The 24,475-nt window shown below is 40.5% G+C and overlaps 1 protein-coding gene across 7 annotated transcripts in view; it reads right to left on the bottom strand.

The window, feature by feature from the left end:
• elna (elastin a) overlaps nucleotides 1–24,475 on the bottom strand; it is an 80,046-nt gene that overhangs the window by 16,708 nt on the left and 38,863 nt on the right. For 2 of the 7 annotated variants that reach the window (XM_079611545.1, XM_079611546.1), the window contains exons 14-48: nucleotides 24,429–24,467; nucleotides 24,247–24,330; nucleotides 24,081–24,131; nucleotides 23,296–23,367; nucleotides 23,110–23,160; nucleotides 22,769–22,972; nucleotides 22,584–22,634; nucleotides 22,383–22,442; nucleotides 22,216–22,263; nucleotides 21,070–21,114; nucleotides 20,850–20,918; nucleotides 20,714–20,758; nucleotides 18,923–18,991; nucleotides 18,396–18,431; nucleotides 18,252–18,317; nucleotides 17,987–18,061; nucleotides 16,925–16,960; nucleotides 16,781–16,846; nucleotides 15,237–15,272; nucleotides 15,093–15,158; nucleotides 14,589–14,663; nucleotides 14,410–14,442; nucleotides 14,067–14,147; nucleotides 13,914–13,946; nucleotides 13,561–13,680; nucleotides 13,388–13,420; nucleotides 13,240–13,302; nucleotides 11,890–11,952; nucleotides 8,332–8,364; nucleotides 6,653–6,820; nucleotides 4,754–4,786; nucleotides 4,599–4,661; nucleotides 4,472–4,504; nucleotides 4,236–4,343; nucleotides 4,106–4,147 (exon numbers count right to left, since the gene is read on the bottom strand). In XM_079611545.1, coding sequence (XP_079467671.1) covers nucleotides 4,106–4,147; nucleotides 4,236–4,343; nucleotides 4,472–4,504; nucleotides 4,599–4,661; nucleotides 4,754–4,786; nucleotides 6,653–6,820; nucleotides 8,332–8,364; nucleotides 11,890–11,952; nucleotides 13,240–13,302; nucleotides 13,388–13,420; nucleotides 13,561–13,680; nucleotides 13,914–13,946; nucleotides 14,067–14,147; nucleotides 14,410–14,442; nucleotides 14,589–14,663; nucleotides 15,093–15,158; nucleotides 15,237–15,272; nucleotides 16,781–16,846; nucleotides 16,925–16,960; nucleotides 17,987–18,061; nucleotides 18,252–18,317; nucleotides 18,396–18,431; nucleotides 18,923–18,991; nucleotides 20,714–20,758; nucleotides 20,850–20,918; nucleotides 21,070–21,114; nucleotides 22,216–22,263; nucleotides 22,383–22,442; nucleotides 22,584–22,634; nucleotides 22,769–22,972; nucleotides 23,110–23,160; nucleotides 23,296–23,367; nucleotides 24,081–24,131; nucleotides 24,247–24,330; nucleotides 24,429–24,467 — 2,250 coding nt within the window. The remainder of the gene's footprint in view (nucleotides 1–4,105; nucleotides 4,148–4,235; nucleotides 4,344–4,471; nucleotides 4,505–4,598; nucleotides 4,662–4,753; nucleotides 4,787–6,652; nucleotides 6,821–8,331; nucleotides 8,365–11,889; nucleotides 11,953–13,239; nucleotides 13,303–13,387; nucleotides 13,421–13,560; nucleotides 13,681–13,913; nucleotides 13,947–14,066; nucleotides 14,148–14,409; nucleotides 14,443–14,588; nucleotides 14,664–15,092; nucleotides 15,159–15,236; nucleotides 15,273–16,780; nucleotides 16,847–16,924; nucleotides 16,961–17,986; nucleotides 18,062–18,251; nucleotides 18,318–18,395; nucleotides 18,432–18,922; nucleotides 18,992–20,713; nucleotides 20,759–20,849; nucleotides 20,919–21,069; nucleotides 21,115–22,215; nucleotides 22,264–22,382; nucleotides 22,443–22,583; nucleotides 22,635–22,768; nucleotides 22,973–23,109; nucleotides 23,161–23,295; nucleotides 23,368–24,080; nucleotides 24,132–24,246; nucleotides 24,331–24,428; nucleotides 24,468–24,475) is intronic. The other 5 variants (XM_079611548.1, XM_079611547.1, XM_079611550.1 and 2 more) reach the window with 5 other exon arrangements.

Genomic DNA, 24,475 nt, shown 5'->3' with positions numbered 1-24,475 from the left:
TACAGATAATAATAATACATTATTTGTAACTACTTTTATTTGTTTAAACAATAACAAGAAAACGTTGTGCTTTTGTAAAGTAAAGTAAAACAGATCAGGCACGTTTCATGATCTCCGTGAACTGGAGCGCAAGAACTGAAACAAAATAAAGCCTATAGGCTAAAGCTTGAAATGTCCACTTTAAATCGAACAAATTCGAATCGAAAGCTAATACATTTTGTTCTGATTAAGTAATCCGTATGAAAGGTGCATTTCTCTCTAAAAGCGCATCTGAACAGCGGAGATGGAGATCTTAGCCGACTTAGAAAACAATAGTTTAATATTGGCTCTTCTCATTCAGCACTGCGGGAAAATATAAATTCCAGATTCTAATTTTGCCTTAGAAAACCAGTAAAATCGACATGTTTTCCATATTAATTTGTGTATATTTTACATGTTTAATAAAGGGGCAAAAAGTCATTAAACAAAAATCTGAAAATTCGTCGATATTTACTTTTTTTGCGCAGCAGTTGGTGTAGCCAGTTTAAATTAAACTTTTGGTGTTCAACTTTGCGTTTTAAAAAGACAACCGTTAATTTTTAGTTTTTCAATTACGGGTTTAAAAAGGAAAAACGAATGGACACAAAAGTAGCCTACATGGATCGTTTGGAATAGGAGACAGAGTTCTTTATTAAATTCATAAAATAAACAATAATTAGCCTACTGGATTCTAAACCTCAAAGAAATGTCACAATCAAAACCTCAGAGCAGAAATGAGGGGAAACACCCAGAAACTCCTTATATATCGTTCGGAGTAGCCTATAAGGTTCTTTCCCTGCCATAATGCTTGGATAACACGTACGTCTCCTTCCATTAATAATAATAATGTCTAATGCGGTGGCTGTGATATTATATAAACCAACGTCCGTTGCCGTGATTTTTGGAATGACTTATCGCGCGAGAAAAAAGGACGTTTTAGTTGCATAACATCGGTTAATGGAAACGGCGTCATTTCGCAATAGTTTTTTTATCGATATTTAGATAATAGCGCAAAACATTTGCGCAAATCTGTAATGGAAACGACCAAAAAATAATTCAGAGTGACAAAATAATTAAAATGACATTCTTCTTCTTTTAAATAATAATAATAATACAAATAATAATAATAACAAAGACATTCTTCTTCTAAATAACAATAAGCGTCATTAATAATCAAAATCATAATAGGCTACTAATAAGAAAAATATTACAAATTGTCATGCAATTATTCACATCATCATCACTATTGTACACCCCATTATATGTGACGTCATGCGAAATTCAACGCTAATAGTTTCAAAACACGTGCTGTAAAATAATGCATTGTGAGGTAATTTGCTCAACCAACCAGCGATTTAAACTGGATTTCCACCGGAGAAGTTTCTCCTCTTTGCCGTCTTCCGTGTGTCCATGGCGTAAAATGAGGGAGTGGAGGAGGCGGAGACGTGAATATATAGGGGCGTGTTAATCTAATGACGATCGTTTTCAGCTGCGGCATTTATCAAGAGGCAGGTGTTGCGTACACCTGAATTTCAAAGGTACGCACAGCTTCATAAATCAGGCGGTGAGAGGAGTGTAAGCATAATCTTACGCCAACATATACGCCCGTTTCGACACAAGATTGATAAATGAGCAGTGTTGGGCAAGTTACTTTTAAAAAGTAATTAGTTACAGTTACTAGTTACTTCTTCCAAAAAGTAACTAAATTAGTTACTCAGTTACAAATTTTAAAAGTAACTAGTTACTTAAGAAAGTAACTATTGCGTTACTTTCAAGTAAAATTAAATTTGAAATGCTCAAATGTGACCCCACCTCTACCCCTCTTTAACGGAACTTAAAATACATATGCATGTTCAATTATTTATGATAAATCTGAATATTATAATCAAATGGACACTTAATACAATACATTGTATTGTAACAGAAACATGAAACATTGTACACGCATTTAAAAAAAAAATGTTGCTGTGGGGAACTAGCCTACTTGGATTTATTTGGGCTCGTCGCCATACCTGTCTCTCGTTGACTGACAGGCTTGTGTTGTTCCTTCTGTGTCCTGTCCTGTCCGACTATGCGTTATGATGGGTCGTTCGCAATTCATGAACGTTAGTGATGATGGGTCGTTCGCGAATGAGCGTTAGTGATGATGGATCGACTCGTTCGCGAATGAGCTTTTGATGGGTCGTTCGCGATTCGCGAATGAGCCGACTCTAAGAGCCGGTGTTCTGTCGATGTAGCATACTTTGTCAGAATAGCATACCGGAAGTTGAGTTTTATAGCGGGGTCTGTCAATTTAGCCTACTTTGTCAAAACTGCATACCAGTGTTTGTGAAGGGTATGCTTCTTTGATGGCCCCTGGTTTAATAAAAATACAGTTTATAAAGGGGTATATTAATAAAAATACAGTTTATAAAGGGGTATGCTGTTTTGATGGCTCCTGGTTTAATACAAATACAGTTTATAAAGGGGTATATTAATAAAAAATACAGTTTATAAAGGGGTATATTAATAAAAAATACAGTTTATAAAGGGGTGCTGTTTTGATGGCCCCTGGTTTAATACAAATGCAATTAGGTAATGTGTATATAATATGCGATATAATACACCAACACTTACCGCTTGTAATCTGGTATGCTGAAATGATGTTTTAAATTTAACGCATGCGCAATTCCACTAATTCCACTGCTGCGCATGCGCATTAACCGAAGGTATCCCATTCTGATGGGTATGGTGTTCCGTCAGAACACCGGCTCTTTTAGGTGAACGTCGAGAGCTGGCTCGCATATCTGAAGAGCCGACTCTATTTTTTACAAATTTAGCCTATAGAAATTAAATAATTATGTAATAAAAATTTAAATATTATAGTCAAAGTCATTTAAAGAGCCGTTTGTGAGCCAAAAGAGCCGGCTCTTTTCATTGAGCTGAGTCAAAAGAGCCGAATGCCCATCACTACTATGCGTGCTTTCGAACACCCGCCCAACTCTACCTCTGATTGGCTTACAAAGAAATTCTACTCTACCTCAGCCAATCGTCAGCATTTATGCGCTTGTCTCGTGCTCTGCCCACTAACCAAGGCAGAACAGTAAAAAAAAAGTATTTGCCTCTCGCTCAGAGATCCACTTGGTCTGATGAAAAAATAACAGCTTCATCAGTTATAGTAATGCGCCGCATTTTTTGGCAGTAACGGTAACGGCGTTATTAAGATGAGAAGAGTAATCAATTAGATTACTCGTTACTGGAAAAAGTAATGCCGTTATTCCCATCACTGTAAATGAGGGCCACTGTCTTTACCTGTGTCTCAATCTGTGTGTATTCTAGTGGCTCTTGCTGAATTCAGAACCGCATACTACTCTCACCATACAAAAATATGTTAAAAGTAGTATGTACTATAGGTTCTAGATTTAGCATCTGTCTCTTACAATGAAGAACAGTACGTGAGCCGAGTAGTGTGTCTATGCATAGTATTCGTAAAACAGTAGGTGAAAAGTGCACATATACTGGACACTTCTTTATCCGACCTAGGCCACAGGAGAGGATTTGTAATTCGCAGTGAAGCGATGCAACTGACACCAAAGGTCACATGACAACATGGCGGATTTAGTATCTGAATTTCATGCATACTACCCATACTATATCAAACTTTTTTAACAATCACAAAGTTACTTTCAAACCAAATGTTGTACCTTCTAGACAGTATGCGATTGGACGCAGCTCTAGTTTCTTAGTTTGGTGTTTAGTTGTCCTGAAGCCATCTGCCTGTGTAAGTCTTCTAGTGCTTCACAATCTCCCCAGTAACTCACATTTTCAAGTTCAAGTCTCAGCTCTGACAAGCTGCCTCTCAAATGTCTCTCTCCTCTATCTATCTCTCTCACACACACACACACACACAACTGACTGGTCAAATGCCAGTCGGACTGTCTCTTCCTGTCCTGGTCGGCAGTTCTTGGCCACAATAAAATACAAAGAAGGGCAGACTTTATGCTATTATCTTTGACATTAGTGTACTATAATGAACACTGGCTGATTAATGACAACAGATGAAAAGATGTAACTGAGAGTACATAGAGGTCACCCATTTTGTACTTACCCGGTACATCAGTCCCTGAGGGGGTCAGGGTTGGGAACTTTGCTGTGGAATGAACACATTTTTACTGCAACTCAAGCGTGATATACTTTGTGCTTCATGGCATTTGTTTGAGTAAGGCTATTTTTCGTACCTGGTTTTCCACTTGGTGCAATGGGCACCCCAGTGCCACCCGGCACGAACACGCCACCACCAGGTGTTGCACCAGGAGCTGCTATATCAGTTCCAGTGATCCCAGCACCTAGCACACATTCGGAAGAAACCAACAGGTGCTATATGTTATGTTCCCTTTCCTTATGACAAAAGACAGGTGAACACAGGTTTAGATGGAGCAGTGTGTGAAGCTATAATGTATATGAACTACCGTACCAGTTTTAGGAGGTTTGACTCCACTAGGATATCCTGTAAAAAATGAAATAAGTCTCATTGATTGATAACCTGCTGATTATTATCTCACATTGACAGTGAGCTGTTCATGGGTCAGTTGAATCGTTACCTCCCGGTGTCAGTCCTGTCCCAGGCAGTGGTGCACCAGGAACCACTGCACCTTCCGGAACTCCTGCAGGCACACCGTGTCCCATTCAAATCAGTGCCAACTAGTTTGAACTAAAATGTATTTAGATAAGGGTACAAAATGTTAATGTCTCTCACCGTATTTTGGAGGTTTAACTCCTGCTGGGTACCCTGTAATGGCATAAATTCAATTTATAGAACTAATCTTTTAGATCACAAGTTTCATTTAAACCTTTTAAAGACTTTTCAGAGTTTAAAGGGGTCATGACATGGTTTTTTTTTATTTTATTAATATGTTCCCTTAGGTGCAATTATAGTATTACTATAGTTTTTTTTTACAAAAAACTTTTAAAATGTAGTGATTTATGACCTTTCCCCACCCTGTTTCTCATCCTCTGATCCAAACAGTCTGTTTTGGGGGTGTTTCCCCTTTAAGAGTTCAGTGTTAACGCCCACTGTTATGATTGGCTAACGTCAGTGCCTATGCATCAATTATTAACGCCCCCAGCCAGAACATCAGCGTATTTAAAAAGTAGTTTAAAGTTTTTAATACATTACTTACAGTTTGCGTCGTCGTTGTTGAGCCCAGAATAATCAGCATGGACTTATCTTTGAGCAACAGTTTTCTGGCAAAGCCAGCATCATTTTGGGATTTGTTCTCAAAACAGTCAACCTTCAAATGTATAGAACAAACGCTTAAACTAACACTGCCGTGACTGAGACGTCCGCAAAAAATAAAGGGTCCCACTTTATATTAAGTGGCCCTAATACCTGTGAACTAACATGGTAACTACATGTGTACATAGAATGTAACTACAGTGTAAGTACACATTGGTACATAGTATCTACAACTGTATTATTAGTGTAACTACACGTATGTAACAACCCACGTAATGGTATGTGTAAGTACAAATGTGTAACAGGACATTGGTAACAACACTTTTTTCAGTGTAACAGGAATTATGTAACTACATTTTGTAACAACATGTAGCCTATTTGTTGTTCCACTTCCACATGCAGTCTTAGATACTGCAGTTACCAGTTGATGTACACAACAATTACCTTAACAATTACACTTTATATTAAGTGGACAGTTCCTGAGGAGTTACCATGTAACACTGGTATCACAAGGTGAAACTTTAGTTGTAATTCAACATTAGTCCTGCCAGTCATAAATACATGTATTCCAACTGGTAACTGCAGTATCTAAAACTGCATGTGGAAGTGGAACAACAAATAGGCTACATATTGTTGTTACAAAATGTAGTTACATAATTACTGTTACACATGTGTACTTACTGAAGTGAAAAAATGTTGTTACCAATGTCCTGTTACACATTTGTACTTACACATACTATTCTGAGGGTTGTTACATATGTGTAGTTACGCAAATGTTACAGCTGTAGATACTATGTACTAATGTGTACTTACACTGTAGTTACATACTATGTACACATGTAGTTACCATGTAAGTTCACAGGTATTAGGGCCACTTAATATAAAGTGGGACCAAATAAAGTGCATCCATTTTTCCCTGACGACTGGATCTTTCGCAGCGTATTCAAAGATGTTGTTTGTCCACAGCCAGGAACAGCACATCTGCGTGGCATCGTAATTTCCCTGTACACAGACCCACTCGCTGTCCGTCGACTGAACACTTGTGAGGCGCGCAGCGCGCGGGCGCGACGATACGAAATGAGCGTAGTTGTCTTGCGCTTTAAGCGTAGTTGTCTTGTGCTGGAGGCGGTCATATGCAAACGCTGGTACGTCACTTCGTACCGTGAAGATCTTACCATGGATCCAGAACGAGCTGTATTTAGAGCTTGATTAAATAAATGATTCGTTTATAATGGGGAGGACGTCTTAAGCTATGAAACTTGCAGGACGTTTTAATGGTACAAAGACCTCTTATATACCAAAAGATCAAGGCAAATTTGTTTTCTCATGTCATGACCCCTTTAAGCAAAAGTGAGCAGTAATCTTTAAGCAATACATTTCTTGATTAAATGGTGCAGCTGTTAGTGAGAAAAAAGAGACCTCCAGGTACACCACCAGGAACACCACCAGGTACTCCACCAGGTACACCACCAGGAAAACCACCAGGAACACCACCAGGTACACCACCAGGAACACCACCAGGTACACCACCAGGAACACCACCAGGAACACCACCAGGTACACCACCAGGTACTCCACCAGGTACACCTAGACATTAAATATGTCATTAAAATCGCGATGAAACTCAAGTAGCTACAGATCTTTTCCTTCATATTGCGATGTATTTCTGAGTGTAACGTATTATCAAAAGAGAAAAAACTATTTTAGGATAGGAACTTTTATTCATCATTGTTGTTTGGATGTGGGCATGGCACATAAAACTGAAGGCAGTTTAGCGTGAGCGAGTTTAAATGTTTAGAAAAGTCCTGCATACGTCACCAGAGAGACGTTTTCACTGGAAGATCCAGTTGTGACAGTGGTTTTCAATCCTGGTCCTGTGGACCAACCGCTCTACACATTTTGTCACATCTCTTATCTGACGCAGTCAGTTCACCTAATGCTGATGATCTGAATCAAGTGTGTTAAGACACACATAATATGCAGAGCAGTGGGTCCTCGAGACCGGTTTTGAGTTATTCAATTTTGATTTAAAAGGTATTTAAAAAAAATAAAACATATAAACCAACATACCATCCACAATAATATCTATAACATGCATTTAACAAACAGAGAATTGTCATTTCATGCTAACTTTATTAAACATTGATTTTTTAGTTTAGGAGGGATAATCCCCCTTGAGGGATAACATCTTGCAGAGTTTATCTCCAACCCAATCAAACACCTGAACTAGCTAATTAAGGTGGATTACTAGAAACTACCAGCAGGTGAGTTGGAGCAGGGCTGGGACCAAATTCTGCGGGAAGGTGGCTCCAGGAACAGGATTGGGCACCACTGGTCTAGAGATTATCTAATAGACACACTGGTCTTCAATCCTGCTCCTGGAGGGCCACTGTCCTGCAGAGTTTAGTTTCAACCTGCTTCAGCACACCTGCCTTTGTATTTTCAAGCGATCCTGAAGAGATTGATGAACTGATTCAGGTGTGTTTGATTAGGGTTGGAACTAAACTCTGCAGGACAGTGGCCCTCCAGGAGCAGGATTGAAGACCAGTGTGAGGGTCCAAACTCGGTCCTGGAGGTCCACTGTCGTGCAGAGTTTAGCTCCAACCTCAATTGAACACACCTGGATCAGTGTCAGTGTCTTACAAGGCCCAGTAAGACACAGGCTGAATCCGAAATCGCCCCCTAAACCCTCATTCACTATTCCCTAAGTTAGTCCCCTTATACCGTTCATTTAAAGGAGTGAATGAAAAAGAGTGAGTGAATTCGGACAGCCTTTGAGTGTACACTGGTTGTACACTCGTTATTGCAGTGCAATGTGGGATTGAATAAGAGCACTCAATAATGTCCACTGTGGTTTCGGACACTACTACAAATGGCTGTCCCCTCAAATAACGCCCTATTTGAGGGTATGGGGGGCGATTTCGGATTCAGCCTTTGTCTTACTGGGCCTAGTAAGACACTAACACTGATCCAGGTGTGTTCAATTGGGGTTGGAGCTAAACTCTGCAGGACAGTGGCCCTCCAGGAATGAGTTTGGAGACCCCTGATCTAATGTGTTGAAATTCCTGTTTGTTTTTAAAACAATTATAACCATTTACCGTATTTAGGTGGTTTCGCTCCGGTTCCATATCCTGAGAAAATATGAAATCTATGTTTACATTGCTGCACAATTGAGAAAATATTTCATTATTTTGTAGCATAATGGATAATGACTTTACCTTTGTAGTATTTCTCAGATAAGGTTATAGTCATTAGCAATAAATTCTCAGCATAACAAATTCATAACCACCTAGTATACCACACAAATGCAACTCGCCTAGTATACCACACAAATGCAACTCGTCTAGTATACCACACAAATGTAACTCGTCTAGTATACCACACAAATGTAACTCGCCTAGTATACCACACAAATGCAACTCGTCTAGTATACCACACAAATCCAACTCGCCTAGTATACCACACAAATGCAACTCGCCTAGTATACCACACAAATGCAACTCGTCTAGTATACCACACAAATGTAACTCGCCTAGTATACCACACAAATGTAACTCGCCTAGTATACCACACAAATGCAACTCGCCTAGTATACCACACAAATGCAACTCGCCTAGTATACCACACAAATGCAAATCGCCTAGTATACCACACAAATGCAACTCGCCTAGTATACCACACAAATGTAACTCGCCTAGTATACCACACAAATGCAACTCGTCTAGTATACCACACAAATCCAACTCGCCTAGTATACCACACAAATGCAAATCGCCTAGTATACCACACAAATGCAACTCGCCTAGTATACCACACAAATGCAACTCGCCTAGTATACCACACAAATGCAACTCGTCTAGTATACCACACAATTGCAACTCGCCTAGTATACCACACAAATGCAACTCGCCTAGTATACCATACCACACAAATGTAACCTACCTAGTATACCACACAAATGTAACTCGCCTAGTATACCACACAAATGCAACCCGCCTAGTATACCACACAAATGTAACTCGCCTAGTATACCACACAAATGTAACTTGCCTAGTATACCACACAAATGTAACTCGCCTAGTATACCACACAAATGTAACCCGCCTAGTATACCACACAAATGCAACTCGTCTAGTATACCACACAAATCCAACTCGCCTAGTATACCACACAAATGCAACTCGTCTAGTATACCACACAAATCCAACTCGCCTAGTATACCACACAAATGCAACTCGCCTAGTATACCACACAAATGCAACTCGTCTAGTATACCACACAAATGTAACTCGTCTAGTATACCACAGAAATCCAACTCGCCTAGTATACCACACAAATGCAACTCGCCTAGTATACCACACAAATGCAACTCGCCTAGTATACCACACAAATGCAACCCGCCTAGTATACCACACAAATGTAACTCGCCTAGTATACCACACAAATGTAACTCGCCTAGTATACCACACAAATGTAACCTGCCTAGTATACCACACAAATGCAACTCGTCTAGTATACCACACAAATGTAACTCGTCTAGTATACCACAGAAATCCAACTCGCCTAGTATACCACACAAATGCAACTCGCCTAGTATACCACACAAATGCAACTCGCCTAGTATACCACACAAATGCAACCCGCCTAGTATACCACACAAATGCAACTCGCCTAGTATACCACACAAATGTAACTCGCCTAGTATACCATACCACACAAATGTAACCTACCTAGTATACCACACAAATGTAACTCGCCTAGTATACCACACAAATGCAACCCGCCTAGTATACCACACAAATGTAACTCGCCTAGTATACCACACAAATGTAACTTGCCTAGTATACCACACAAATGTAACTCGCCTAGTATACCACACAAATGTAACCCGCCTAGTATACCACACAAATGCAACTCGTCTAGTATACCACACAAATCCAACTCGCCTAGTATACCACACAAATGTAACTCGCCTAGTATACCACACAAATGTAACTCGCCTAGTATACCACACAAATGTAACTCGCCTAGTATACCACACAAATGCAACTCGCCTAGTATACCACACAAATGCAACTCGCCTAGTATACCACACAAATGCAAATCGCCTAGTATACCACACAAATGCAACTCGCCTAGTATACCACACAAATGCAACTCGCCTAGTATACCACACAAATGCAACTCGTCTAGTATACCACACAATTGCAACTCGCCTAGTATACCACACAAATGCAACTCGCCTAGTATACCACACAAATGCAACTCGCCTAGTATACCACACAAATGTAACTCGCCTAGTATACCACACAAATGTAACCTGCCTAGTATACCACACAAATGTATCTCGCCTAGTATACCACACAAATGTAACTCGCCTAGTATACCACACAAATGTAACTCGCCTAGTATATCACACAAATGCAACTCGCCTAGTAAACCACACAAATGTAACCTGCCTAGTATACCACACAAATGCAACTCGCCTAGTATACCACACAAATGCAACTCGCCTAGTATACCACACAAATGCAACTCGCCTAGTATACCACACAAATGCAACTCGCCTAGTATACCACACAAATGTAACTCGCCTAGTATACCACACAAATGTAACTCGCCTAGTATACCACACAAATGCAACTCGTCTAGTATACCACACAAATGTAACCTGCCTAGTAAACCACACAAATGCAACTCACCTAGTATACCACACAAATGTAACCTGCCTAGTAAACCACACAAATGTAACCTGCCTAGTAAACCACACAAATGTAACTCGCCTTGTATACCACACAAATGCAACTGTGGCTCTTCTCTTTTCTCTCCTGTTCCAGAAGCTTCTACCTCTCCTACCACCTGCCCCTCGAACGTTTTCTCCCCTTCTTCAACAATCATTTATAATTTTCCTCAAGTAGAATATCCTGCTAGACAACAATTCTTTAGGCAGACATTCAAGGAAGACTGTATTGCTATGTATTAGCCTAGGTTGGTGGAAAATCATCCACTTCATTCTGCAGGACCTGTCACATCAGTTAACTACTGGGTACCTCAGGGTTCGATTCTTGTCCCTCTCTACTTCTTCATATACACACCAGCACTGGCACCTATCATTCAGGCAGATGGATTTTCCTTCCACTGTTATGCTGATGACATGCAGCTCTGTTTCTCGTCCTAGTATGATGATCACACAATGGCTGCATCTTAACTTGCCTAAGCCTGGATGCAACAAAACCACCTCCAACTCAGCCTAGTGTCATTCCGGCCTGTCTAATTCAACACAGCATTATCACTGATCTAGGCTCATTAACATAAGATCATACCCTTTCTGTCTGAACTCCTGGTCCAAACTCTTGTCATCTCTAGACTGAAGATTGCTTTTTTTAAGTGGCCTTACTGCTTGCTCAATAAATCCACTGTAAACAATACAGATTGCAGCGTCACGTTTGGTTTTCAATGAACCCAAGAGGCAGACTGCATGTTACACCTCTTTTGTCTCACTCCAGAACGTTTCAGTCTCTGCTTACATCAAGTTTAAGGCTATGATGCTTAGCTACTAGTTTAGAACTCTGCATGTATTGCGGCACCTCGTGTTGTTGTCTCACATGAAGTTGTAGTGTACTTTATTGGTTGAATATTTGAAAATGTAATTTCACCTCCAATAGGATATCCAGTTCCTGTTCCAACTCCACCTAGGACTCCTCCAGCTCCGCCCAAACCTAATGACAGCACAAATGCCATTAGACTTAAGGAAGGTCATGCTGTCATGGTTGTAACAGTCTGTAACTGGCAAACTAAAAAATGAGGTATCGCAAAAATCTTAGCAAACCAACATTTTATAAACCATAATAAATAATACCGGTAGAACATTTCCAAATTTAAAGGCTCTGTAACTGCTCTTTAGGTCTTGCTATCAACACATTTTTACTTGTAACTAGTTGTTCAGAAAAATAGTCAGCAGTTAGCAGACAAAAGTAGCGAATAGACCATCTCAGTCGTCTACAGCGGAAGCGGAATTTGCCTACACTGCTTTACTTTACTTTATTTTCACCTTATGTAATTCATATTCTATTTGCCCATTACAAGTCACAAATGTGCCACTGAACTAAACAAATAGTCCTGCTTTGTGCACCTGTATTGTTTGGAGGTATGAGCTTTTAACAGTGTGGGAAGCAGGGTGGGGCCGAGAGCCGTGGGATCGGGGCGATGCCAGTGGCGGTGACCGGTCTCGAGTCACACGAATGAGCTCCGGAAGGATAAAAGGAGGAGGGACGACAGTGGAAGGTGAGAGAGGAACAAGCCTGGACTTTATGTGTTGTTTTGTCTTACTTTATGTGGCAGTTATCTGTGAGGGGCTGCCACTTCACTTCACTTTCGTTTTGTTTATATTTATTTGTGATTAAAGTTATGTTGTACATTCGCGGGTTCCATCCGAGTCTGCCTCCATGGACACTCAATGGGATGGAGTGACTTGCCAGGTGAACGGCAGCGACTTCATCCCTCCCCCCGCCAGCAAGTCACTCCAGCCTATCGCCTCAAGCGTCCTTGGCAGGAGACACTGCCACAAAAAGGTTCACAATTTACTACACCTGAATATAATATCCAGGGGCTGTTCTTACTTTACTTAAGGGTCTGGCCCAAGCTCCAATCCCATACCCCATAAAACAAAAGTGGTGCCAAATACTTTCACAGCAGCGAGCTTAATTTGAGAGAAGCCATGTAGTATTAATGAGACAAACATGCTCGGTCATGTTTCCAATTAATTGAGCATGAGCTATATTTTCAAACATCCAAATCCAATCTGTTTCAAGGGACATGGTTACAGTACAAATATATATGCTTTCAAAGCCTAAAGTAATTTAACAAGCTATTTCATTTGGTGTTGCAACAGACTCTTCAGATGCTAAATAGAAAAAAATGGTATATGGCTAGGCAAGCTTGAATACAATGTAAACCAGAGCAAGTAAAATTACTGAAGAAATCATATATAATCTCTCTAATATTACCTGGTCTCTGGAGCCCAGGCACAAATCCAGTCCCTCCTGGTAAACCACCACCACCACCCAAACCTACATGAAGAATTTTGATTTAGAGCAGACAATTCAATGTTCCTATTCTCTGGTTTATATTAAAATACTCAGCTAATATAAATACCATATTTAAGAGCTTTGGCACCAGCAGGGTATCCTTAAACAAACAAATATAAACAGATGAGCATTACAATACAATCCTGAAGCCCATCCAAAATCTCAAAAAAAGATTTTTATGTCTAACATGTCAGCTAATTCAGTTTTTCCATCATGCTTTCCAGAATAAAGCAGTGATACCTCCAGCTCCAGTTATTGGTACTCCTCCTGGTACTCCTCCTGGTACTCCTCCAGGGACTCCTCCTGGTACTCCCCCGGGGACTCCTCCAGGGACTCCGAAACCTGTTCCTCCAGGTACTCCTAAGGCCACAACAGCATAATCTTTGACCAAGCAATAGTCTACTGACAGTACTGTATGTATGTACAGGGTAGTAATTTAAATAGTTCATATTATAATATCCCCACAATAATTGTCTATTACAAACAACATTCCAGCACAAATATATGGCACAATAAAAAGTGCAAACTATTTATCTTACAGAACATTGCCAATGCACACTAGACAGTGTCTAAGAAAAGAGTCAAACCCATACCATATTTAGGAGGTTTGACGCCAGCTCCTAGCCCTGAAAACATTGATCACTGTTACGAAATATTAACCAAAAACAGGCTACATCGAGAAACAAAAAGAGTTAACTGACAAACAACAGTTGTGAGAAATTGAGACAAATCAACATATACTGCACCTCCAGCCCCAGGCACAGCTCCAGGAAGTCCTCCGATCCCAGCAACAGAACCGTAGCCTGGGAAAACACCAGCCCCTCCTCCTACAGACAAGTCATGGGCAGCCAATCAGTGTCATTTTATTTCTGAAGTTTTTATTATAGCACACATAATGTCTGGTAAAAGGCCTGTGAAAGTGCTAATTCAGCATAGCACTTTTTACTGCTTAGCACTAACTATCCCAAGTGCTTGTGATGTGAACGGATTAATTTTTTGACTTTATTTTTAGAAAATTATACTTTGTTTATAATTGTTTACATACAATTAAGTCATGCACCTATACATTGTAATTAATACTTTTCTTACCATATTTAGGAGGCTTCACTCCACCTGGATACACTAAAATAAAAGGAATTGGTAAAGAAATTTCTACAATTATTAACATATTTTTTTAGAAAAACACTTTATTATTAGCAGCATTTTTTACCTCACAACATGAATTTTAGGTTTTATCAGATGCAGTATAAGCGTGATGTAAAACTCACCTCCAGCTCCTGGTGCTGCTCCAGGAATTGCTCCAGCTCCCCCCGCTACTCCACCAACTGGTACACCACCTCCACCTACGAAAAAAGACACAAGTTGTTTGAGATCATCTTTCTTTTAAATGTCTTAATATTTGTAAAATATTTTAATAAAATAAGTAGTGAACCACTTTTTAAAAAATGCCCCTGAGACTCCAAATCCATCCAAACTCCAAATCCATCCAGTAACTTTTGAGTGGCTTGATCTCAGGCAGCTAGTCTGTCCTTGTTTTTTGCAGGAGTAGCTTTTATTTTATTTTATTTTTTAACCAAAATCCAAGATAGTGGCCAAACTAACTGTGGCACAAATTTTAATTGAATTGATAAAAGAGAAAAACTTAGTAGCTAATATTGAAGCCAATAACTGCCATCTGAGATTTGACGAGAATTTACAGTTGTGATCATGGATATTTTGTTTACCAAGTGCCTCAAAAAGCTAGTTAGTTTCGATTGTTTGTTCCCACTCACCTCCTGCTCCAGGGTACAGTCCTCCAAAACCAGGCCTAGCACCAGCTCCACCTGCTCCACCCAAACCTAGGAGATCAGAGAAGAATACATTATAATATGCTGTGGATATCTGGTCTTAGACTGAATCATTCAATTCTATCTTACCGTATTTAGCTGCTTTGGCTTGAGCGGGTGTCAGACCTTGTAAAGAAAGCAGAAATAAATGTATTGAGACTCTATGATCATTGTAATGGAACTTATGTGAAAAATGCTATAGATATGAACATTATGGACATAATTGGCCATATCCCAAATTAAAGGGACTAGAGATACCAATCGTCCAACCTCGAGGGTTCGGGACACGGTGGAAGATTCCACTCGAACCCAACCCTCTCTGCGGCCCGGGCAAGCATAGCCATCAACTCTGGATCAGCCTTGGGCAACGCAACTCTCCCAGAAGGAGGAAGTGCAGTCAAGTCCTCATCTCCAGACTCAAGCTCACCCTCCGATACTACGATTGACATCTGGTCGGCAGGGGGAGCCCCAAATTAAATGACTGGCCGGTCATGAGAGGGGCCAGTGAGCTCAGCCGGAAGCTTCAAGGCTTGCGGTGTTTGAGAGAAGTGAGGGGCCCACAGGGATTGGGTACTGGGTGGAGAAGCCCTCACTGTGATCCTCAAGTCACCCTGGCTATTCGTCTAAGTAGCCCTCTTTTGGGGTTGGCCGAAAGAAACACTAGATTGAGGCATAGATAAGGGGACCCCACCTCGTTTGATGTATAGGAGTCTTGACCGTAACATGGCGATGGTCATATTCCCGAAATGTGAACATGAGTCATCCACAAATGCTGCTTCAGCGTGCTGAATGCCCAGACACGTGATGCAGTTTTCGTGACCGTCAATCTGCGCCAGGGAACGACCGAACCCAGAAACACACAGTTGATATGACATCTTGAAAAAGACGCAGTCACACCCGTGTTACTCTTTCAGGAAATAGCTCTCTAAGGTGCCGAAGCACACTGGAGAAATGGCCGCGGCAAACACTGCCAGGGGATAGTGTAGCCCGCACAGTGAAGCACTCACACTGAACACCCTCTAATCAACCAACAATCAAATAAAAAAATGCTGTTAAAACAGCAGTTGAGAGCACTAGAGGCTTGTGACCACCGCTGTCTCGCACTGTCACACAGACACCAGATAAGAGACTTCTTCCAGAAGAGCTCAACATACTTGCTTGTTGCAAGCCAACACTCTTCAGAGTCATAGAGAACTGTTTGGCTCCGAAGCGAAAGGCAAATGGTACGTACACCCGCTACCTATTTATACACGCGCTGTGGAGTGGAGCGCGAGATGCAAATCGTGCATGCCAATGTGCATTGGCTCGTTCTGTTAACACTTGAAGATGATAGGCTCCCTGGCGTAATTCCAATATGTATGTGACGTCGACTTAACGTCTGTCCTTGTCATTTTCTGGAGTAGCTTTTATTATTTATTTATTTTTTAATCAAAATCCAAGATAGTGGCCAAACTAACTGTGTCACACATTTTAATTGAACTGATAAAAGAGAAAAACTTAGCAGCTAATATTGGAGCCAATAACTGCCATCTGAGATTTGACGAGAAGGAAGAATGTACAGTTCTGCTCATGGATATTTTGTTTACCAAGTGCCTCAAAAAGCTAGTTAGTTTCGATTGTTTGTTCCCACTCACCTCCTGCTCCAGGGTACAGTCCTCCAAAACCAGGCCCAGCACCAGCTCCACCTGCTCCACCCAAACCTAGGAGATCAGAGAAGAATACATTATAAGATGCTGTGGATATCTGGTCTTAGACTGAATCATTCAAATTAATCTTACCGTATTTAGCTGCTTTGGCTTGAGCGGGTGTCAGACCTTGTAAAGAAAGCAGAAATAAATGTATTGAGACTCTATGATCATTGAAATGGAAGATATGTGAAAATGCTACAGATATGGACATTATGGACATAATTGGCCATGTCTCAAATTAAATGGAATAGAGATACCAATTGTCCAACCTCAAGGGTTCGGGACACGGTGGAAGAATCCACTCGAACCCAACCCTCTCTGCGGCCCGGGAGAGCATAGCCATCAACTTTGGATCAGGTTCGGGCAACGCAACTCTCCCAGAAGGAGGAAGTGCAGCCAAGTCCTCATCTCCAGACTCAAGCTCACCCTCCGATACTCTGATTAACATCTGGTCGGCAGGGGGAGCCCCAAATTAAACGACTGGCCGGTCATGAGAGGGGCCAGTGCGCTCCGCTGGAAGCTTCAAGGCTTGCGGTGTTTGAGAGAAGTGAGGGGCCCACAGGGATTGGGTACTGGGTGGAGAAGCCCTCACTGTGATCCTCAAGTCACCCTCGCTATTCGTCTAAGTAGCCCTCTTTTGGGGTTGGCCGAAAGAAACACTAGATCGAGGCATAGGTAAGGGGACCCCACCTCGTTTGATGTATAGGAGTCTTGACCGTAACATGGCGATGGTCATACTACCGAAATGGGAACATGAGTCATCCACAAACGCTGCTTCAGCGTGCTGAATGCCCTGACACGTGATGCAGTTTTCATGTCCGTCAATCTGCGCCAGGGAACGACCGAACCCAGAAACACACAGTTGATATGACATCTTGAAAAAGACGCAGTCACACCCGTGTTACTCTTTCAGGAAATAGCTCTCTAAGGTGCCGAAGCACACAGGAGAAATGGCCGCGGAAAAGACTGGCAGGGGATGGTGTAGCACGCACAGTGAAGCACTCACTCTGAACGCCCTCTTACCAAACAACAATCAAAGAAAAGAACATGAGCGCTAGAGGATCGCGACCACCGCTGTCTCGCACTGTCACACCGACGCCAGATGAATTTTAGGTTTCATCAGATGCAATATTAGCGTGATGTAAAACTCACCTCCAGCTCCTGGTGCTGCTCCAGGAATTGCTCCAGCTCCCCCCGCTACTCCACCAACTGGTACTCCACCTGCACCTACGAAAAAAGACACAAGTTGTTTGAGATCATCTTTCTTTTAAATGTTTTAATATTTGTAAAATATTTTATTGAAATAAGCAGTGAACCACTTAAAAAAATGCCCCTGAGACTCTAAAATCCATCCAGAATATTTTGTAACCTAGTGCCTCAAATAGCTAGTTAGTTTCGATTGTTTGTTCCCCCTCACCTCCTGCTCCAGGGTACAGTCCTCCAAAACCAGGCCCAGCACCAGCTCCACCTGCCCCACCCAAACCTAGGAGATCAGAGAAGAATACATTATAATATGCTTTGGATATCTGGTCTTAGACTGAATCATTCAAATCTATCTTACCGTATTTAGCTGCTTTGGCTTGAGCGGGTGTCAGACCTTGTAAAGAAAGCAGAAATAAATGTATTGAGACTCTATGATGATTTTAATGGAAAATATGTGAAAATTTTTATAGATATGGGCAAAATTGGCCATGTCCCAAATTAAATGGACTAGTATATTCAGTAGAGTGTCACATTTGTCATTTTGTCATTCAAAAGTGTGCTACCTAGTTCCCTGCTTTGTGCCGTCAAATCATTTTTTAGCTGAACCTACACTGACAGCGCACTACTACCAACAGCAACATTATGTCACTGAAAGGAGAACTTGATTTTGCCATGTAGGACATCCTTTTTTCTGGTGAGGTTAGGAATAGGATTAGGATTAGGACAATGTTTATTTGACAGGAAAGTTTTTCTAGGACCGATAAAAATGTGAACTTGGAGGCAGACTGCAAAGATTAAGAATGTCATTTGGGAAAGGGCCGTTACTGACCCTGAACATCACTTATTTTATGATCTTCTGGATATATTGTACAGACAGACTTATACCTCCTGTTGCAGGGTAGACCCCTCCGGCTCCTGGCACAATCCCAGCACCACCAGGAACTGCTCCTGCACCTGGAGCAAGGCAGAACCATGATCTCTCAGTTTGACATTGCCAATGCTATATTTCAATCTTCCTCCAGGAGGACCACTGTCCTGCAGAGTTTAGTTATAACCTAACTTTTGCTTGTACTTTCCTGGTAACCATAAAGACATTGAGTGGCTTGTTTGGGTGTGCTTTTTTTCTTATCAGTGCGAAAGAGACTCAAATAACTTGGTCAATTTTTCATCATTCAAAACTGTTAAATGTCTACTTTTATTTGTGTACAGTCATAATAAAAATCAAGATTTTGAAATCAAGAAAATAAACATGATGTGTGTTTTGCCATCTCTCAGTGTGAAGAATGCGACAGCGAATACTTGCCACACAGAGAAGCTCGTTAGAAAGCTTAAAGTGTCTATTTTAAAAGATGTAAATAATATCAATAACAAATATTCTCTGTTTAAGTAATCCGTATGAAAGTAACGAGCAGTAGTTTCTCAAACGTCTGCTCATTACCTCTGATGTGACCACACCCACGCGTGCACAAGCGATTCACATGCAAATTGTCCACGTGAAAGAAAAGCACCTATAAACACCCTCATTACCTCAAAACAGAGAATGAAACTTCATCATTCCTCTGATTTTCATCGAGTTTGGAAGACGCTGTGAGTTTACACTGGATTTACCTCAGAAGAAGAGTGTGATTTGAAGATAAGAAAGATTTTTAAGGTAAGAAATGTATTCCCAGTTACAGTATAATAGTTAGCGTGTTATTGTTGCATAAACTTCACATTGTACCAGTTGAACTGGTGCCAGACTAAAATGTATGAAATCGTAACAATAATGTTTCATATGAGGAGCGGCTCGATCGCTTCAGTAAATATTCTCTGCAAGCGCTGTGAGTTAGGGTCACTCGTGCTGTGCATTTGAAAAGCATAAAGCGCCAAACATTAGGTTACATGTTTTTACTGCAATCTCATTTCATAATGTCTAAACGAATGAAACATTTTAAGTAACATATGATAATCCATATGTTTCTCTAGTGTAGTGTACTGAAGTGTTCCTTTTTTTTTATGATTTATTGTTATAGGCCGCCGGCATTTCTGTAAAGTAAAATTATTATTATTGTTATTAATTTATGCAGTCCTACAAGTATATGTAAGTATATACACAACAAACCTGGTGTTCATTATATATTTTTTGTTGCTGTTGTGTGTGTGTGAATTTTAAATCGCAATTTTAACCAAAAAATTTTTTTTTCAATGATATTTTGTCAAGTCAAGTGATCTTCATTTATATAGCGCTTTAGCAATGTAGATTGTTTCAAAGCTGCTTTACAGAGATAAACGTATAATTTAAGGTAACAGATTGTTTTGGCTTTATAGCGGTTCTTGAATAATGTTATTTTCCAGCTAAAGTTAGTTTTGATTGATTCACTTCCGTCGAAAGGATAATTTGTTATTAAATTAGGGGCCGCTAAGACGACACCGTTCTCTCTACACAGACTTTAAACGCGAACCTGTGAGAAACACTGATGGCGCTCACGTGCGCATCAAGAATTAATTCTATAGTTATGTGCGTTTGAATATATGTGCGCATGTTTGTAATTCTCTACAATTGTCCCCAAATGGTGCAGCCCTTCTCCTGATATCAGCATGTTCACAGTTGTTCTGTTGTTGTTTTTACAGGGACCAGGATTATTTTCTCATTGTTTTGAAGAAAAAATTGGAGCTTAAATATGGATAAATGCTTACCATATTTAGCAGCTTTTGCCTGAGCAGGGGAGAGTGCACCAGTACCTTGACACAGGGGGAGGGGTAGTTGATCAATATTGTATCATTCTACTAAACCGTCTGTCATTTACATCTAAGGCACACATATGCATCTCACCTCCTACCCCAGGAAAGAGTCTGCCTGTGTTTGTTACACCACCAATTCCAGTAACACCAGGACCAGCACCTAGTCAAACCGCAAAAACACATTTTCAAGCCAAAAACCATGTTATCGGTTTATCAGTTGATAATGTGGTAGGGAACTTCAAACGCTAGACTTGCCAAAGAACCACTTATGGGCCTCATAATATATCAGGATAATGCATCAGTGTACTCACCATATTTAGCTGCTTTAGCTTGAGCTGGTGTAAGAACACCTGTGCCTGCTCAGAGGGAACAGTTTATTTGGTAACACTTCATTTCGATAGTCCACTTTAGACATTCTGTTAACTATAAGTAACTTTTGTAACTACATGTCAACTAGCAGTCATTAGAGTATTAATAGACTGTCTGCTTAATATCTGCCAACACTATATTTCGATGCACCCCCAACAGACTAATCTACTGACTATTAGTAATTGTGGAGCTACATGTCATCTTACTAGCCTGAACCCTAACCTACCAGTCTACTACAGTATACTAATACTCAATTACATGTAGTTGCAAAGATACTTAGTTAGTCGTGTCTAAAGTGGACCATCGAGATAAAGCAACTGTTTATTCTGATATAAGTGGCCAGTTTGCACAAATAAATACATGTACACATGTTAAAGTGGAATTTATAGTTTGTAACTATACTGTAAAAAGTGAACATGTACAGTCGTTGCTTTAAATAGGTATTTCTACCTGATTCTGCCAACGAATTCTAATTTTGTTTTTGTAACCTACTTCAATCAGTTTGATGTAACATAAAACAAGGGAATTTAGTTATATTGACCCAACATACAATTTCCACACATTCGACACATGCGCACCTGTATTTTACTTAAATGATAAGTTGTGATTTGGGGTTATTAAACATTATTGCATCAAAGTGAAAATCGAAATTGACAGCACTTCTCTTCACCACAATGGTAACCACAAAATTAAATAACAGAAACTCCTCTAAATGTCCAACTGAATATTAAACATTATAAACTACCAACATCTTTCTCTTTAATGAATAACAATTAATCCCTAAATGTACTCATCTAATGTAGTGCCTTGCCAAGCATGCTGGGAACTACTGATCCACTGCCCAGGGCTGAGTTTCTAAAAAGCATTGTGAGCTAAGTAGATCGTAGAGACCATTGGTGTCAAAGGCTGTGCGATCTCCTTAGCCCCCGATGCTAAACGCAGCAGCTTGTACTATTCTGGGGCTTCTCTGTTCCACAACTTTACTCACGAGTGAGTAAATGATTTCCATTTTGGGGTGTTCTATTTCTTATAGAACGGCAATGGCTGATTGCAGCTCTTAAATCATTTTTAGCTAAATGATTTCTCACCAGCACCACCTGGCAGACCTCCAGCTCCACCTAAACCAGCGCCAATACCTGAGGAAATATGTAAACACTGAAGTAGCTGTAGTAAATGACTTCTGAATGGACTATTCCTTTAATATGAAAATGTTGATAGCTGTTTTGTGGGATTACAAAAGAAAAGGCATCTTCACCTCCTGCCCCTGGGTAAAGTCCTCCAGCACCACCCGGAAAAGCTCCAGCCCCCCCAGCACCTTAAGAAATTTGCAGAGTGAACTTTTCATACTACAGATTCATATTACACAAATGTGCACAAAATCTTAATATCTTTGTTCTGTGGATAGAGTTTAGGCCATGTGGCTATTACTGTAAAATTATTTAATAATGATTATTACCATATTTAGCAGCTTTGGCCTGTGCAGCAGAGAGCCCTGAAGACCCCACACCTGCATACAGACACAGCAGATCAGCCACGATCATGCATTTGCCGTGCCTTGACTTCCATTTCTGAATGGACTATTCCTAATATGAAAATGTTGATTGCCGTTTTGTGGGATTACAAAAGAAAATGCATCTTCACCTCCTGCCCCTGGGTAAAGTCCTCCAGCCCCACCAGGAAAAGCTCCAGCACCACCTAAACCAGCTCCAGCTCCAGCTCCACCAGGAAAAGCTCCAGCACCACCAGGAAAAGCTCCAGCACCACCCGGAAAAGCTCCAGCACCACCAGGAAAAGCTCCAGCCCCACCCGGAAAAGCTCCAGCCCCACCTAAACCAGCTCCAGCACCTTAAGAAATGTGCAAAGAGTGAACGTTTCATATTACATTCATATTACACAAATGTGCACAAAATCTTAATATCCTTGTTCTGTGGAGCTTAGGCCATGTGGCTATTACTGTAAAATAATTGAATAATGACTATTACCATATTTAGCAGCTTTGGCCTGTGCAGCAGAGAGCCCCAAAGACCCCACACCTGCATACAGACACAGCAGATAAGCCACGATCATGCATTTGCCGTGCCTTGACTTCCATTTCTGAATGGACTATTCCTTTAAATTAAAAAGTTGATTGCTGTTTTGTGGGATTACAAAAGAAAATGCATCTTCACCTCCTGCCCCTGGGTAAAGTCCTCCAGCCCCACCAGGAAAAGCTCCAGCACCACCTAAACCAGCTCCAGCACCTTAAGAAATTTGCAAAGAGTGAACGTTTCATATTACATTCATATCACACAAATATGCACAAAAATCTGAAGCAAATCTTAATATCTTTGTTCTGTGGATAGAGCTTAGGTCATGTGGCTACACTGTAAACCCAGATTTTGTTTCTAATTAAACTTACGAGTGATCATTCAATTAATTTGAACAATTGTAAAAATATTATGCAGAATTTTTTTTTTAATGCCATGTTATTTTGCCACACATAGACATCACCAATCAGCATATGAATCTCAACAATGGTGACACTCACAACTCAACATGTTTAGTTAAACTAAAGTGGTATAGGGCAATGGGTTTCCACGCAATTTGCGAGTAAAGTCAACTAATTCGGGTTAAGAGTGCAGTCAAAATTAATAACTTTAAAATTTAGAATTAAATCATAATTTCAGTTAAATTTTCATGTTGAGTTTACTTAAATATACAAGTACACTTGAAACTAACACTAAGTTACGTGAACTTTATTGTTTAAGTACCTTAAATAATCGTCAAGTTTGGTGAACTAAACAATTTAAGTCAAGTCTACATAAGCACCAAGTTAAGTAAACTTAAATATGCACGTTTTGGGAGACCCCATTACTCAATTAAATTGAGGGAACGAGTTTACTCAAATCAATTGAGTTCAATCAACTTATTAGGGTTTTCAGTGTATTAAAATAATTTAATAAATGATTATTACCATATTTAGCAGCTTTGGCCTGTGCAGCAGAGAGCCCTAAAGATCCCACACCTGCATACAGACACAGCAGATCAGCCACGGTCATGCATTTGTGTGTGTGTACACCAGGTGTTCACCCTGTAGTGGATAACAATGATTCAAATATGATAGCTCTAACATAACACACCAGTCCCTGTTGGATAACCCGGCTTAGAGCCAGCTCCTGCTTTCCCACCGGGGAGTCCAGCACCTCCACCAAAGCCACCATAACCTTTGGTATACCGGGTGAGAATCAGCACACAAGCTAATACACATCATACACCAGGTATACTGCACATGCATGTTCTCAAGGTTGCTACTGTATCCTACCGTATGGAAGTTTACCACCAGTGTAGGGCAAGCCAGCACCTGTTGAG

The sequence above is a fragment of the Phoxinus phoxinus genome (assembly GCF_949152265.1).
Source record: "Phoxinus phoxinus genome assembly, chromosome: 4".
NCBI classification, from domain to species: Eukaryota; Metazoa; Chordata; class Actinopteri; order Cypriniformes; family Leuciscidae; genus Phoxinus; species Phoxinus phoxinus.
The sequence above is the reverse complement of the archived record's forward strand: the minus strand, read 5'-3'. Positions and strand labels throughout refer to the sequence as shown.